The sequence below is a fragment of the Scardinius erythrophthalmus genome, assembly GCF_964197995.2.
Source record: "Scardinius erythrophthalmus genome assembly, chromosome: 11".
Taxonomy (NCBI): domain Eukaryota; kingdom Metazoa; phylum Chordata; class Actinopteri; order Cypriniformes; family Leuciscidae; genus Scardinius; species Scardinius erythrophthalmus.
In genome coordinates this window covers 10824042-10838954 of record NC_138231.1, presented here as the reverse complement: position 1 = coordinate 10838954, position 14913 = coordinate 10824042, and the positions used below count along the sequence as shown (strand labels likewise).

At 37.5% G+C, this 14913-nt stretch overlaps 1 protein-coding gene across 18 annotated transcripts in view; it reads left to right on the top strand.

Annotated features, from left to right (window-relative positions):
- Positions 1 to 13307, top strand: part of adgrg6 (adhesion G protein-coupled receptor G6) — a 54338-nt gene extending 41031 nt beyond the window's left edge. For 9 of the 18 annotated variants that reach the window (XM_081377817.1, XM_081377825.1, XM_081377818.1 and 6 more), the window contains 3 exons: positions 3302 to 3403; positions 4047 to 4199; positions 12176 to 13305. In XM_081377817.1, the coding sequence (XP_081233943.1) occupies positions 3302 to 3403; positions 4047 to 4199; positions 12176 to 12357 (437 nt within the window). In that variant the 3' untranslated portion in view covers positions 12358 to 13305. Of the gene's footprint in view, positions 1 to 3301; positions 3404 to 4046; positions 4200 to 4472; positions 4512 to 12175 lie in introns of all 18 variants that reach the window. The other 9 variants (XM_081377820.1, XM_081377814.1, XM_081377819.1 and 6 more) reach the window with 2 other exon arrangements.
- Positions 13308 to 14913: the final 1606 nt, after the last annotated feature.

Genomic DNA, 14913 nt, shown 5'->3' with positions numbered 1-14913 from the left:
CCTTTAATATACAGTGGGGGAAATAAGTATTGAACACGTCATCATTTTTCTCAGTAAATATATTTCCAAAGGTGCTATTGACATGAAATTTTCACCAGATGTTGGTAACAACCCAAGTAAGCCATACATACAAAGAAACAGACAAAAATAAGTTCAGAAATTAAGTTATGTGTAATAATGTGAAATGACACAGAGAAAAAGTATTGAACACATGAAGAAAGGGAGGCGCAAGACAACTGAAAACTTACAGTAATTAAAAAGCAATCCAGCCCCCTGTCAGTGGAAATTAATAACAGCTGGTTCAGTCCCAAATGATGGCCTACAAAAAGGTCTCATTGCCAAGGTGTCACACAAGACACATCTCATGATGTGATCATCGTATCGTATCGTGATGAGCTGTCCAATTTACACCCCTATTTTATAACCTCTTAAAACATTTAGAACTCCAAAACTCTTTTTGATTTTAATGGGCTAGTTTATGTATCAAATAAACATATTTTTGTTTATTTGACATTTCTATACTGTACTTTTAAAATTGTTGTTGTAGTATATAGACACCTTTAAAATATCCTGTCTAGATATTACTTTTTATATTAAAATGAAAACTCAAATATTTACAATTACCCCAAATTTAGCTCTTATTGACAGTAAAAAAACTATTCTAACCGAATAATAAAGACTGCCGAAACCCGGGATCGAACCAGGGACCTTTAGATCTTCAGTCTAACGCTCTCCCAACTGAGCTATTTCGGCTTATGAGAGAATCAGTGTAGAAATCTGTAGTTCTTTATGTGGTCCGCTAGGGGTCGCTTTGGTATTACAGTTTTTCTCAATTGCTTTGGCACATTTTTCGAAACAGTCTTAACATTCTCTAAACTGTTTAGTTGTTTTTTCACCACAACAGTCAACCATGAAAATTAAGGGTTTAAACAAAAATCTCATATTTGTTGAGAAAAGTCAATAGCATGTAGAGAAAAAAAAAAAAAAGTCTATGAACATTTGTATTTTTACAGTGTTTATTGTTGTACTTCATGTGTATATACACAATACAAGTGTATTTACTGTACATGTAAAGTAACTGACAAGAGTAACAAGATTTCACTTTACATTTCATATTTGTGTATTACCACAAATACACAAACAACAAATAACATTCATGAAAAAAAAAATTATAATAATATATTCTTGGTGGACATCTTGTCGCTCACGTTGGTCAGGCCAAAGATTTTCATCAACATCACATCTGATGTTTTCCATTGCCACACACCGGGGAAAAAATCTCCTTGAATGCCGCACCCATCCCCTGCAATGGTCAGCTGTGATGTCCTCACATGCAGCATTCATGGCATCCAACAAAGACATCTGATTTTGTGGTCTATGATCATACACTTTCCACCTCCATGCTGCTCCATTTAGGAATGGAGAGTATGGTGGAAGGAATTCCACTGTTATCCTTTCATGTGCAGCAAACCAGACCCTAACACTGTTGGTTCAGTGGAAGCTGACATTATCCCAGACAACAACATAATTAGGCAAATGTGGTCTAACTAAACCTCTTCCTTGTTCTGGAATCAGGTCTCTGTAAAGTGCATTTAGGAAGGCCCGGAGAAGTTGGGTATTATAGGGCCCAATGTGTGGAATATGTGTGCTCGCACCGTTCTCTGAAATGGCAGCACACATTGTAATATTGGCCCCACGTTGGCCTGGTGTGTCAATTGTGGCTCGGTGTCCAATGAGATTGCGACCACGTCTCCGGCCTTTGGACAGATTAAACCCAGCCTCGTCCACAAAAACAAGAATGTGGGTCATTTCATGTACTTCTAACTCCATGATTCTCTATGAAGAAACACAGAAAGAAATGTAACAGTAAATGTATTTTCTTATGGGTTTCTGAAACTTACAGTAAAGTAATACAGGCATCTTAGAAAAACAGGAAAACTCACTAAGTGCACACCAATGGTTTACCTGGACATACTGGTACCGCAACGCCTTGACTCTTTCACTGTTCCTCTCAAATGGCACCTTATAGAGCTGTTTCATAGTCATCTGATGTCTTTTTAAAACTCTGTCTATGGTGGAAATGCTGACAGAATTTATATTTGCAAAGACATTATTGTCATTTATGATTGCACTTTGGATCTCTCTTAGCCTGATGGAATTGTTGGCTATGACCATGTTGCAAATTTCTTGTTCTTGCAGTTGGTTAAATACTGCTGCTCTGCCACCAGCGTGAGGTTGTCGTGCAGTTCTATAGAATAAACAAATAGACTTGCATTTACCTTTACAATATTGTTGTTTATACTGTAAAAATACTTTACATACTGTAAAAAAAAAAAAAAAAAAAAAAAACATATTTACCTGTTTTCCCTACGGAAGGTTTGCACAATTGATGACACTGTGGACCTGTTTACATTAGGCTGTACTCTTCGACCAGCCTCTTCCATTGTAAAACCATGATTTATGACATGATCCACAAGTGTGGCTCTGATTTCATCAGAGACTCTGACTCTTCTATTTCCACCTCTTCCTCGATTATTTCTTCCTCTACCTCCACCACGTATTCTTACACGCCTTCCAATTGCTCTTCCACGAGCATGTTGCTGCAGTTCAGGGTTGTGAACGTCCTCCATTCTCAAAAACTTCTACAGCAGTGATTGTGCTGTGGGCAATCTACATATATATATATATATATATATATATATATATATATATACATATATATATATTCCCAAAGTTGATTGGTTAAATGGTTAAATGGTTGATTCATATTAGAGGTAATTTGCAATTAGATTGCGAATGCAATTAGAGGTCATGTGCCAATTTAGCAGACATTACAAACAATGTCAATGTCAGATATATTTTAGAATATACATTCATGTATACTAATTATGATAATTGAATAGATCGTTTTGAATGTGATGGCTTACACAATAAAAAATGTCTGAGAAGTTCTGAAGTGTTTGACAGTGTAATTGAGAATCGAGTCATCAGTTTTGATCAACAAGCCATATGCAATTATTTGTTGTCCAAACTGCAGACAGTTGTATATACTCTTTGCACACATGTGCCAAAGCATTTGCAATTTGCTCAAATCAATAAGAAATTCCAATCTGATGTGAAAAAGAAGCGAATTGTTCAGAGATCTGAACTTAATGTTTTGGGAAATAAAAAAAATCATTTGAGAACTGAGCCAAAGCAATTGAGAAAAACTGTAAGTGTGGATTGAAAATAGCTTATGGTTTATAAAGATTACGAACTTACGAAGCATTATTTATTTCATTTATTTATTTATTTTCAACAGGATTATTCATATTTGTGTTCCACTGTGCCCTGAAAGAAAATGTACAGAAACAATGGAGGAGATATTTGTGCTGTGGAAAGTTCCGCTTGGCAGATAATTCAGGTAAATTTAGTACTATGATATTTTTGTTGTTTTGTTAGCTACTATATGTCATAATCCTATACCAAGGGATATTCATATATTTAATACAAATACGTGGAAAAAAATAATATAGCTAGGCCTATTGATTAGTTAAAATTATCTGTTTGAATGCTGGAAGTTGTGTAACGTTACCTCTCCTGTTGCATTCTTGGTACATTGCAATTGTGCTAAGACTTTTTTCTTTTTAAACACATGCATTATTGCCTAGTGATTCTTATACTTTTTTCCCTAGGCGTTTTGGATATTGCCTGTTTTGTGACTACATCTTTAGGTGCTGAATCCTGAGACTTTTGTTGCACTTAGAATGTGTGTTTCTCTAAAGCCCAGCTTTTGGGACTTTCTTTCGCAGAACTATTATTAATAAAATTTAGGACCAGAGAAAACTTAGCTGGACTTTACTTCCAGTTAAATCTGATCAAATAAGATGTGAAGTTAAACAGTGCTGTTTTTCGAATGCCAGTCCCACACCAGTCCTGTTTTGACAATGATAGATTTGGCAGATTTAACTTGAGTGTTTTCTTATGTTGTGTCTTTATGCATGGGATGCACCTGTGTGACGAAAGTTAACTGGTAGTTATAGATAACATTAAACCATATTTTGCAGACTGGAGCAAGACTGCCACTAATAATACCAAGAAAGTGAGTTCTGATAACCTGGGAAAGTCCCTCTCCTCCAGTTCCTTTGGCTCCACTACAGCCAACTGGACGTCTAAAGCCAAAGCTACACTAAACCCCTTTGCCAGGCACAGTAATGCAGGTGAGCATAAAAATCATGATGTGGATTGCTTAGACCACAGTTGGTGTTGCAGTAAGATGGAATAAAACTGGTATTTCATTTCAAAGGGCTTAAACATGTTTTGTTGGCATGCTCTCAGTAATATGTTGCCAAGATGTGTAATGGTTGACTATTTGCCCTTCATGCCTTGTGTTATTTTGTGCTTTGCTCTACTGTGTTGCTTTTTGTGTGACTGTACTGTGTACTGTGTGACTCAGTGGTGTGTGTGTGTCTGTATTTATGTTTGTGGTATAGATAGTACCCTGCAATAATGCCATGGAGAGACTTCCTGAGGTAAAACCACACAAGCCAGTTTGAGTTCACACTGCTTTTCTCTATTCATGTGATCAGCTTCCCCTGTTGGGATAGACTGAATTCAATCCAGCGGCCCTAGACATAATTCCTAGCCTAACTCACTCCTAACACATAAATGCTTATTTTTTGCCCTCTAAAACAGCCCTTCATATGACATTACATTTTTTAAAAATGTTAGGCATCTGCTGTGATGTTTTATGATGGAATAGTTGCCTGTTGGATTGAATCCAAGTTGTGGAGTGACATTCAAGAACTTGAAAGCACACTGCTGCTGGTTGTCATTGTCATTAGTATAGCTTATAAAGTTACTAGCACAGTGGTGCAATACAAGGAAACACCTCAATGCGGAAAAAATTATTATAAAGCAGTTATAGATTTGACTCCCACCCAACCTTTCAGTAGACATTGACAAGCTTTAGTGTCTTTTGGGACTTCTGAATGTCATTTGCACTCTGTTTGACACTAATTTTTCTCACGGTTGCCTGTTTGATTTATCTCCATTGTTTTGTTTTGTTCTTTTTCTTTTCGTTTGGCAGTGTTAATGTCCCCACAGGAGAAAATACCCAGCTTGCACTGCTGAAACTAAAATATATAAAACTATACACAGTAAAACGTCATGCCCACAGCAGGATCACTCTACACGCTGGTCATGCAGAGGTTTAAAAAAATACACTTGTCCTGGACAAGCGGACAAGCGTTAATGACGAGCCCTGGGATATAGTGCAGCAGATTAGTAAAAAAATCGTTCACTTTGGTATAGAAGCATGAAATTTGGCACAGATACTCTCTAAGGGCCACTATTTTGGAAAAAGGTGTTGGCCACTCAAAAATTCAATATGGTGGCCATTTTTCAAAATGGCCGCCATTGCTATTTAATTCTTATTATATCAATTATTCAAACAGTGATCCAAGCATAAAATTTGATACAAATATACTCTCTAAAGGACATGTTAATAGAAAAAGATGCTTGTCCCTCAAAAATTCAAGATGGCCGCCATTTTTAAAGATGGCCACCGCTCCTGTCGAATATTAAGGCGAGACACGGCAGGCAAAAACATTTTTTTTTTTTTTTACTGGTCAATTTTGAGATTTTTGGATATTTGTCTTCAATAACATGTCTTATTTCAGACTGTGGTGAAAAAAAGTCCAAAATACACATTTAGGTCTTTATTTTACTACACTTTGTCTGTTTGCGTCTGTAGATTTTGCGTAAATTCAACAAAAGTTGTCGTTGTAAATCCTCCCGCCGATCCGCGATCTCTGTCTGCTCTCTGTCATCACAGGCACCGCTGGAAAGCTCTCTCTTCACTGTACAATGCTGTCGGATCCAAATATGGTCATTTCCTTTTTATCAGCAACCAATCGCGAAAGTAAAAGGGCTGAATGCGCAATCTCATTGGCTGATGATAAATCTTTGAAGCCTCAAAATGACCTTTCTCTCATATACTCCAAGTCAGAAATCTCCACTTCAGTAGCACCTATATACACCAATCTTTCCAGTCTTGTACCTAGTTATATTATGAAGACATTTACCGAGGGATTTGTAAATATATTATTCCTAGCCTGATTTATATAACATTTTATTCCAAAAAACATGGCGAAAATCTTTTTTTTAAGGCTATTGACAGTATATTATGTTTTACAGGATAACAAAAGTAGATATCCATAATCCCTCTGTAATTTTTTCCCCATCTATTATGTGAACACAATGAAAAAATAATTTTTAATCTGGCTTTATCCAATACTCAGATTTCGTTTTTTAAAATATATACAAATTAGCCCATATTTAATTAGATATTGCCTAATTTGCATATTTAAACATTAAATTACAGAAAACTTGTAATTACATTTTTTTCTCGTCTTAATGTAGGTATTCAACTGGGAAAGTTTCATGGTGATATCTGCTAGTTATAATTTTTACCCTATTCACCTGTAGTGTCTCGCCTTAATTATTTAAATTGTTCAAATGGTGATGCAAGCATAAAATTAGGCAGAAATACTCTTCAAGGAACACTCTTTTGGGAAAAGGTATGTGCCACTCAAAAATTCAGGATGGCCACCATTTTCAAGATGGCCACCATTTCTGTCAAATAGTCATAATGTCTGCTTTCTCTGCCTCCTCTTCTTTGACCTGTCCAGCTTAGTTAAACTTGCCAGGGATATAAAATCCCCGCCGGCATAGCTCTCAGGTTCATTGGAGTTCATACACAAGCCTCTCCGCCACGGCAAGGTGTAGTCCACAGAGAGGTAGGGCCACTGTTAGAAAAAAGGATACGCTGCTGGTACAGGTTGCACATACAGTGGGGAGAACAAGTATTTGATACACTGCTGATTTTGAAGTTTTTCCTACTTACAAAGCATGTAGAGGTCTGTAATTTTTATCATAGGTACACTTCAACTGTGAGAGACGGAATCTAAAACAAAAATCCAGAAAATCACATCGTATGATTTTTAAATAATTAATTTGCATTTTATTGCATGACATAAGTATTTGATCACCTACCAACCAGTAAGAATTCCGACTCTCACAGACCTGTTAGTTTTTCTTTAAGAAGCCCTCCTGTTCTCCACTCATTACCTGTTTTAACGCCACCTGTTTGAACTCGTTACCTGTATACCTGTCCACACACTCAATCAAACAGACTCCAACCTCTCCACAATGGCCAAGACCAGAGAGTGTAAGGGCTGAGCTGAGCTGTAAAAAAATTGTAGACCTGCACAAGGCTGGGATGGGCTACAGGACAATAGGCAAGCAGCTTGGTGAGAAGGCAACAACTGTTGGCGCAATTATTAGAAAATGGAAGAAGTTCAAGATGACGGTCAATCTCCCTTGCTCTGGGGCACCATGCAAGCTCTCACCTCGTGGGGCATCAATGATCATGAGGAAGGTGAGGGATCAGCCTAGAACTACACGGCAGGACCTGGTCAATGACCTGAAGAGAGCTGGGACGACAGTCTCAAAGAAAACCATTAGTAACACACTACGCCGTCATGGATTAAAATCCTGCAGTGCACACAAGGTCCCCCTGCTCAAGCCAGTGCATGTCCAGGCCCGTCTGAAGTTTGCCAATGACCATCTGGATGATCCAGAGGAGGAATGGGAGAAGGTCATGTGGTCTGATGAGACAAAAATAGAGCTTTTTGGTCTAAACTCCACTCGCCGTGTTTGGAGGAAGAAGAAGGATGAGTACAACCCCAAGAACACCATCCCAACCGTGAAGCATGGAGGTGGAAACATCATTCTTTGGGGATGCTTTTCTGCAAAGGGGACAGGACGACTGCACCGTATTGAGGGGAGGATGGATGGGGCCATGTATTGCGAGATCTTGGCCAACAACCTCCTTCCCTCAGTAAGAGCATTGAAGATGGGTCGTGGCTGGGTCTTCCAGCATGACAACGACCCGAAACACACAGCCAGGGCAACTAAGGAGTGGCTCCGTAAAAAGCATCTCAAGTTCCTGGAGTGGCCTAGCCAGTCTCCAGACCTGAACCCAATAGAAAATTTTTGGAGGGAGCTAAAAGTCCGTATTGCCCAGCGACAGCCCCGAAACCTGAGGGATGGAGGAGTGAGCCAAAATCCCTTCTGCAGTGTGTGCAAACCTGGTCAAGAACTACAGGAAATGTATTATCTCTGTAATTGCAAACAAAGGTTTCTGTACCAAATATTAAGTTCTGCTTTTCTGATGTATCAAATACTTATGTCTTGCAATAAAATGCAAATTAATTACTTAAAAATCATACAGTGTGATTTTCTGGATTTTTGTTTTAGATTCCGTCACTCACAGTTAAAGAGTACCTATGATAAAAATTACAGACTTCTACATGCTTTGTAAGTGGGAAAACCTGCAAAATCAGCAGTGAATCAAATACTTGTTCTCCCCACTGTATCTGCGAAACGGAAGGTGGAAGGACCATCAGAATTGAGACTGGTTTCAACAATATAGGTGACCAGTTCAGAAAGAGCCATAAGAAAGATGGCTGGTTGAATCGTTTCACTCTGTGACTCTTTCTCAAGCCTTCTGAGGTGGAGTTTCTCTCTGTTGTAAAGATGAATGAGACACAAATGATGGTATTTCAGCTCCTGTGCAATGGCATCAGCACCACTTAGTTGAGACAATAATTTAGCATCATTCAGTGTTTGTGCACATTCATGTAGTCTGTCATTCAGTTGCAGTGTCATTACCTGACGTAGGTCAGATTCAGGAGATATGTTATCACAAAGAAAGCAAACCTGATCATCTAGACTTTTCTGCATCATGGTTCTGCGATGCTTTGTTTGGCCTTCATCTGTCTCACTACATTGAGCATCGGATTGTTGCTTCTGGGCACGAAGTAACTTTGTGTTGTTAAACCGAAGTCGACAATTCTAGTGATACTTTGCTTGGTTCCTTCTCAAAGTAGCTTCTATACCACCACCTTCATCCAATCGTTCCAGGTCCAGGGTCATTGGCATTTTGTTCATCTTGTGAAAGAGTGGAATGTTGGTGGCAATCATTTTATAGCCATCATGTTGAGAAACATGATGGGTTGGTGGTGATTGGAGGGGTTCCTTTGTGTCTGTCTGACAAAGACAACATTTCATCCAATCAGTTGGCCTCTTGGCTGACATGGGATTTTTTTTATTTGCCATTTTGGAGGTTTGTTGTCTGATTAATGCCGAGGGGTTATCCTTTTACCACCTCAATCATAGACATAGTACACATTCAATTATGGGATACAACTAGGTACGGGTCACCTACACCTAGCCCAATCATTCATCCAGTGCCATTTAAGTCCTGTGTGATCTGTACACCTTCCAGGTAAGCATACATGAACAAGTCATGTATTGCCCCGCTTACCCTTGACTCGGCTCTCCCGCGCTGGCACAACCTGTCAATTCAGGTGCGGCTATCTAACTACATCTATTACTAGCTAATTGATGAGGGGCTGTTAGACAGCATTTGGGACACTAAACTTAGCTATACTATTACAACTAGTCAAGAACTACAGTGTAAGTAAAACTAGATCAGCTGACACTGAACCCCATGCTGAGTTCCACAGCAGTGAAGTCACCAGTGTGCCCTGGTTGTGTGATGACGTTCACTCTATTAAACAAACCCTTCCTTAACACATTAAATTGAGCTCTGACAGAAATGGTGGCCATCTTGAAAATGGTCGCCATCTTGAATTTTTGAGTGGCACACATCTTTTTCCATGATAATGTTCCTTTAAGAATATTTGTACCAAATTTCATGATAGCATCACCATTTGAAAAAAAAAATTTAGGATTCAAGAAAAATGGCGGCCATCTTGAAAAATGGCGGCCATCTTGAAAAATGGTTGCCATCTTGAATTTTTGAGGGACAAGCACCGTTTTCCAAAAAAAACATTCTGAAGAGAGTATTTTCACAAAATGTTATGCCTACATCACTGTTTGAACGATTGACATAATGAGCATTTGACAGAAATAGCGGCCATCTTGAAAAAATGGCCACCATGTTGAATTTTTGGATGGCCAACGCCTTTTTCCCAAAGAGTGACCCTTAGAGAGTATCTGTGCCAAATTTCATGCTTTTATACCAATTTGAACGATTCTCTTGAAATATGCCATTAATCTGCTGCACTAATAGATAATATGCACTTGCTGTATAGCACTAATAATGCACTTAACATCAGAAATTTAAACACTATAGATACGATTTATACTTTGTGTACTTAGTACTGCTCATTACTTTGGCACAAGTAATTGTACTGTTATGCACAGTAGAGTTTATGTCATTGTAAAATATTGAGACATTTAGGATTTAGGAGGTATAGGCTTGCTATATTTGCATACATGCTAAGATGAAAAGAATTCCGTTATAACACTGAAATTGCATTATTTATCTAAGAATACATTCTTCACAAGCTCACTCTGTGTAATTATGTATTTTAAGTTATTGTAATGTACACTGTATAGATTTTTCCTTGACAATATTTATAACTGACCATTCTTTCTTCCTATTTATTTAAAGGTACACTATGTAACTTTTGGCCATCTAGCGGTTAAAAACAAAACTGTTTTGGTTGTGCTTCGGCTCTGCGTGACTGTGCGGATGAATATGGTTATCCTACTGCTCATAAAACATTCAGTACTAGGCTTAAGAGATCCAACCAGTTTAGATGGCAAGGTGACAGCTGATTAGCTGAAGACGTTACTGTAGCTATTCCCATTAATAAACACAGAACAAACTTGAAAATAAATTCCAGCACAGCGCTACAACAACCATAATGAAATGACCCTTCACAATAGATAACGTAATACAATAAACTCTGTGAGAGAGCTACATATGGCAATTTATCTGTTTATTAAAATACCGTACTCACCTGTTGAGTAATAAAAACGCCATCTTCCTGTCGCTTTTACAATATTTCAAATCCCTCAGTTCTCTGAAAGGCCAAGCCAATGTTGATTCTTGTTTTATTACAAGCTCTGTCACGTTCTCTTTTTGACTCTCCTCTGTTCAGACTTTATTGAAAACGGGTGATTTTCCGGAGGTTGGAGATTTTGCTTCTGCATGTCAACCTTTCTTGCTCGTTGTGACAACTAACCTATGCCATTTCCAAAGTAGACAGAGTAACTTTTCTCTAATTACGGATATGACAAGACAAGCACGGGCAAGTGACACATATATGGAGTTTCCCGTGAAAACCATCCCAAATGGTCTAAAATATAAACACATATAATAGGCTTACCATATCAGGGTAAGACAAAAAGACGTTTTAGAAGGATAGATGATGTATTATTTAAATTGTATTAATTTTGAACAAAAAAGTTACATAGTGTACCTTTAGAATTTCTCATTTTCCCTTTTCTCTTTTTGCTGTTTTATTTTTGCACCTTATAGCGAAGTAAAAATCTCATCAGGCGGAGGAAGGACAAGTTCTAGTTCAAAGACCAATTACAACACAAATTGTGACTTAATGTGAAGACAGATTTATTTGACTGATTTTTTTGTTGTTGCTGTTGTTTTGTTCATTTGTTCAATTTCGCTAGTATGACACAATATGTGAATTGTGAAATAATCTTTGCTATTATATTGTATAGTAGAATTAGCTATCTAAATGACCTCATCATCATCAGATAATGACTTGTCTAGCATAGTACATAAGCATAATGTGTTCTGGTTGAAATGCCAAAACTGTGCTCCAATTTTTGTTATTCTGTATTTAGTTGTGTAGATCAATACCTTTCTGTAGCTCCAATTGCTGTCGTAATAGGACAGAGGCTAAGGAATCATTGCAAAGAAAAGCTTAAGCAATATAGTTCTGGCAGAAGCGTTATAGAAGGGGACTGAAGGTGCATGTGTGCATTGGAATGTTTTTGCCCAAGAATGCACAAAGGCATGGAACATCAACAGAATGGCATGGACAATTAATAACTCACCATTAGTTGAATGAATTGGAAAACTAATATGATCCAGCTGTCAAAGTATTGACAACACTCAGTTCTGCTTTCTTTTGAAGCAGCCAACATGTACGAAAATAGTTTGCATTGGGTGCCAGTTGTCATCTTCATATTGTATGCGAGTGTATAGATACTTTGGCATCAATACTGGATTGCTCACTACTTTTAGAAGTATATTCACACAGTCCTTCAGTCAACCATTGTGGCATATTTGCAGGTAAAGGTTTCTCCAATCAGAGCAGTCCCAAATGCAGCCCTTCCGACGGAGAGGCTTCCTCGTCCATCCTCCCCGTGCACCAGGTCTTGGACAAGGTAAAGGGCTACTGCTCCGTACGCTCGGACAACTTCTACAAAAACATTATCATGTCAGACAGCTTTAGCAATAGCACTAAATTCTAGGGAGAGGAGGCTGAGATGGAGCCCTCCTGTGTCCCAGGCAGGATCATGTTTATACGCTACAGTGCATATTGAGTTAACCCTCCCTGACTGGAGTAGAGAAACACATAACCCTGTAGAGAGGGCAAGCTATGAAAGTGTGGATTTTATATACTGTGATATTCAGCTTATACTGACTATGTGATCTGTAAATAATCATAATATATTGTACTGTTTGTGCTTTTTCTAATTTCTGTTTTGCATACTTTTTTTTTTTTTTTTTTTGCACATTACTTTTTTTTTTGTTCAAGTATTTTGTATATATAAATCTATAAATGCTTGCTGCGGCATAAAAATGGGACCATTTCACGACCAAAGACTTAAAAACATGAGGAGTAGCTAGTTCCTCTGTTCGGGACTGAAAGAACACGAATGGTTGGAGCTTGAATTTTAATGCTTGTGAATTTTGCCTTGGTTTAAGAAGATAAAGTACATTTTCGCTGTAAATTAGTGAACCTTTAATACCTTTATTTTGTCATTATTTAAATGATCTCTGTCTTTACATGATCTACTACTGATTAACATGTTATAGAAAATGTTGTTTTTTTTACAGTGTGAACATTGTTCAATAGTTTCAGTGCATACGGTTACATAAAACTACTCTAACAGAAAGGGCAAAACACCAAGATCAGGCTTCTGCTATTTGACAACGGAATGGAAAACAACAGCTATACACCAAATCTAACATGTTCAGATCTTCCTATTGCTGTAGTTTAATGACATTGTTGTTTCGACTTGGTATTTATTATAAACGCTTTTAAGAGATTTCTATGCTTCGGAGAAGAAAATGTCAGCAGCAGAAAACATTTTGTTCAGTTTGCTCTGGTCATCAGTGTAGATCATCATTAGTATAGTGGCTATGGATGCTTTATGAAAATGTGACATCTTGCATATTAAATGCACTTAAACCAGATCTTGTCTGTCTTATTTGCTTGAACAGTAACATAATTTTCTGCTTATGGTGAAAAGTAACTGTCATAGAACGTTTGTGCATAGTTTTAATACCATTCTCAAAACGCAACAATTTATATATATATATATATATATATACATTGTTCATAGAATGTTTTTTTCCCTGAAATGTTGTTCAAAATGTTCAGAGTACTTTCAAATGGAACATTCCTTTAATGTTTTTGCTAACAGAAAACAGAAATACAGTTTACATAACTTAATGGGGACAAAAACCTTCTTAGAACATAATTTTGTGAGCTGGGATGTAGCACAGTAAATAATATGGATAAACTGTGTAGAGCAAGAGTTATGTAAAACTATATGAAGAGTTCAGATGCAAAAGCCTCTAAGTGCCATCTGAAATTTTAATTTTAAGTTCAGTCATTTCACTTAAATGGCGATGCAAATTACCTATTAATTGTCATTTAAGTGAAATTACTTATATACAAGCTTTATAAAAATGATCATACTAGAAGAAAATTTCAGATGGCACTTAGAGGCTTTTGCATCTGAACTCTTCATATACGGTTTGTTTGATATTAAACGTTCACATTACATTTAAATTCCCAACTAATCAATATGAAAGAGGTTGCCTAATTAAAGATCATGATGAATCGAGACGTTTAGGCCTATGTGATACCATCATATCTTGATAATCTTAATCATCTGTTTTTAGCTCACTTTTAATCATTTGTTGGGTTTTGTCAGGGTGTTTCCCAGAACCTAACAGGGTGGTTAGTGGCTGGCTCAATCCGTCTGACTGTAACAGGGGGACAGGAATAGAGAGTGTTTGTTCCTTTGTCCCGGTAGTAAATGAGAGCACCACAAATTCCTTCCAGAAGTTTCTTGTGAAAGCCTTCCTGTGAGGTAAACCAGCATTCCTGATGATGCCAAAAATGAATGGAGATAAGTAGCCAGCCTTATTTAAAGATTCAGGCACTACTATGCTATTCACCTTAACTTACATGGTAAATCCCTCAATATGTGATCACTCAGCGACCAAAGCAACTAACAATATTGGTTTACACCAGAAAGGCTGTACACCACTTCATGGAAAACAACAACAGGAAAAGAAAGAGCGAGTGCAGTTATTCAGAAAATTGCTAGCCTCTAGCACTGTGGAAACATTTAGCTTTGCCATTACCGTCTCCCCGTTTGATCTCCAGGCACGGTGACAGTTTTATCAGTTTCTCTCACACTACAGTATACCTTTCTGAAGTTATTTTCTGCTTGACTGTAACTGTCATCCACTTTTTCTGTGCACTTAACCTCACTTTCATTGTACGTTTATAAGCAATTTTCATGTCATTGCAAGTGAAAAAAAAAATCAAAATTTGGTACCGCAGCCATATTCCATCAAGAGAGATGGTCTATGTGCATTTCACCAATGACTGGGTTTTAGCTTTTTATTATTTGCCTTTTCACATTACAATAAATATTCAGCTCATTCATTAGATTACAAATTGATTGCAAGTTTCAACTGTCTGAAAAATCAAACTACTGTATATCCACTGATAAATGTGAACTGCTTGTCCTAGTTCTGTGCATACACAGACATTTTTTATTATT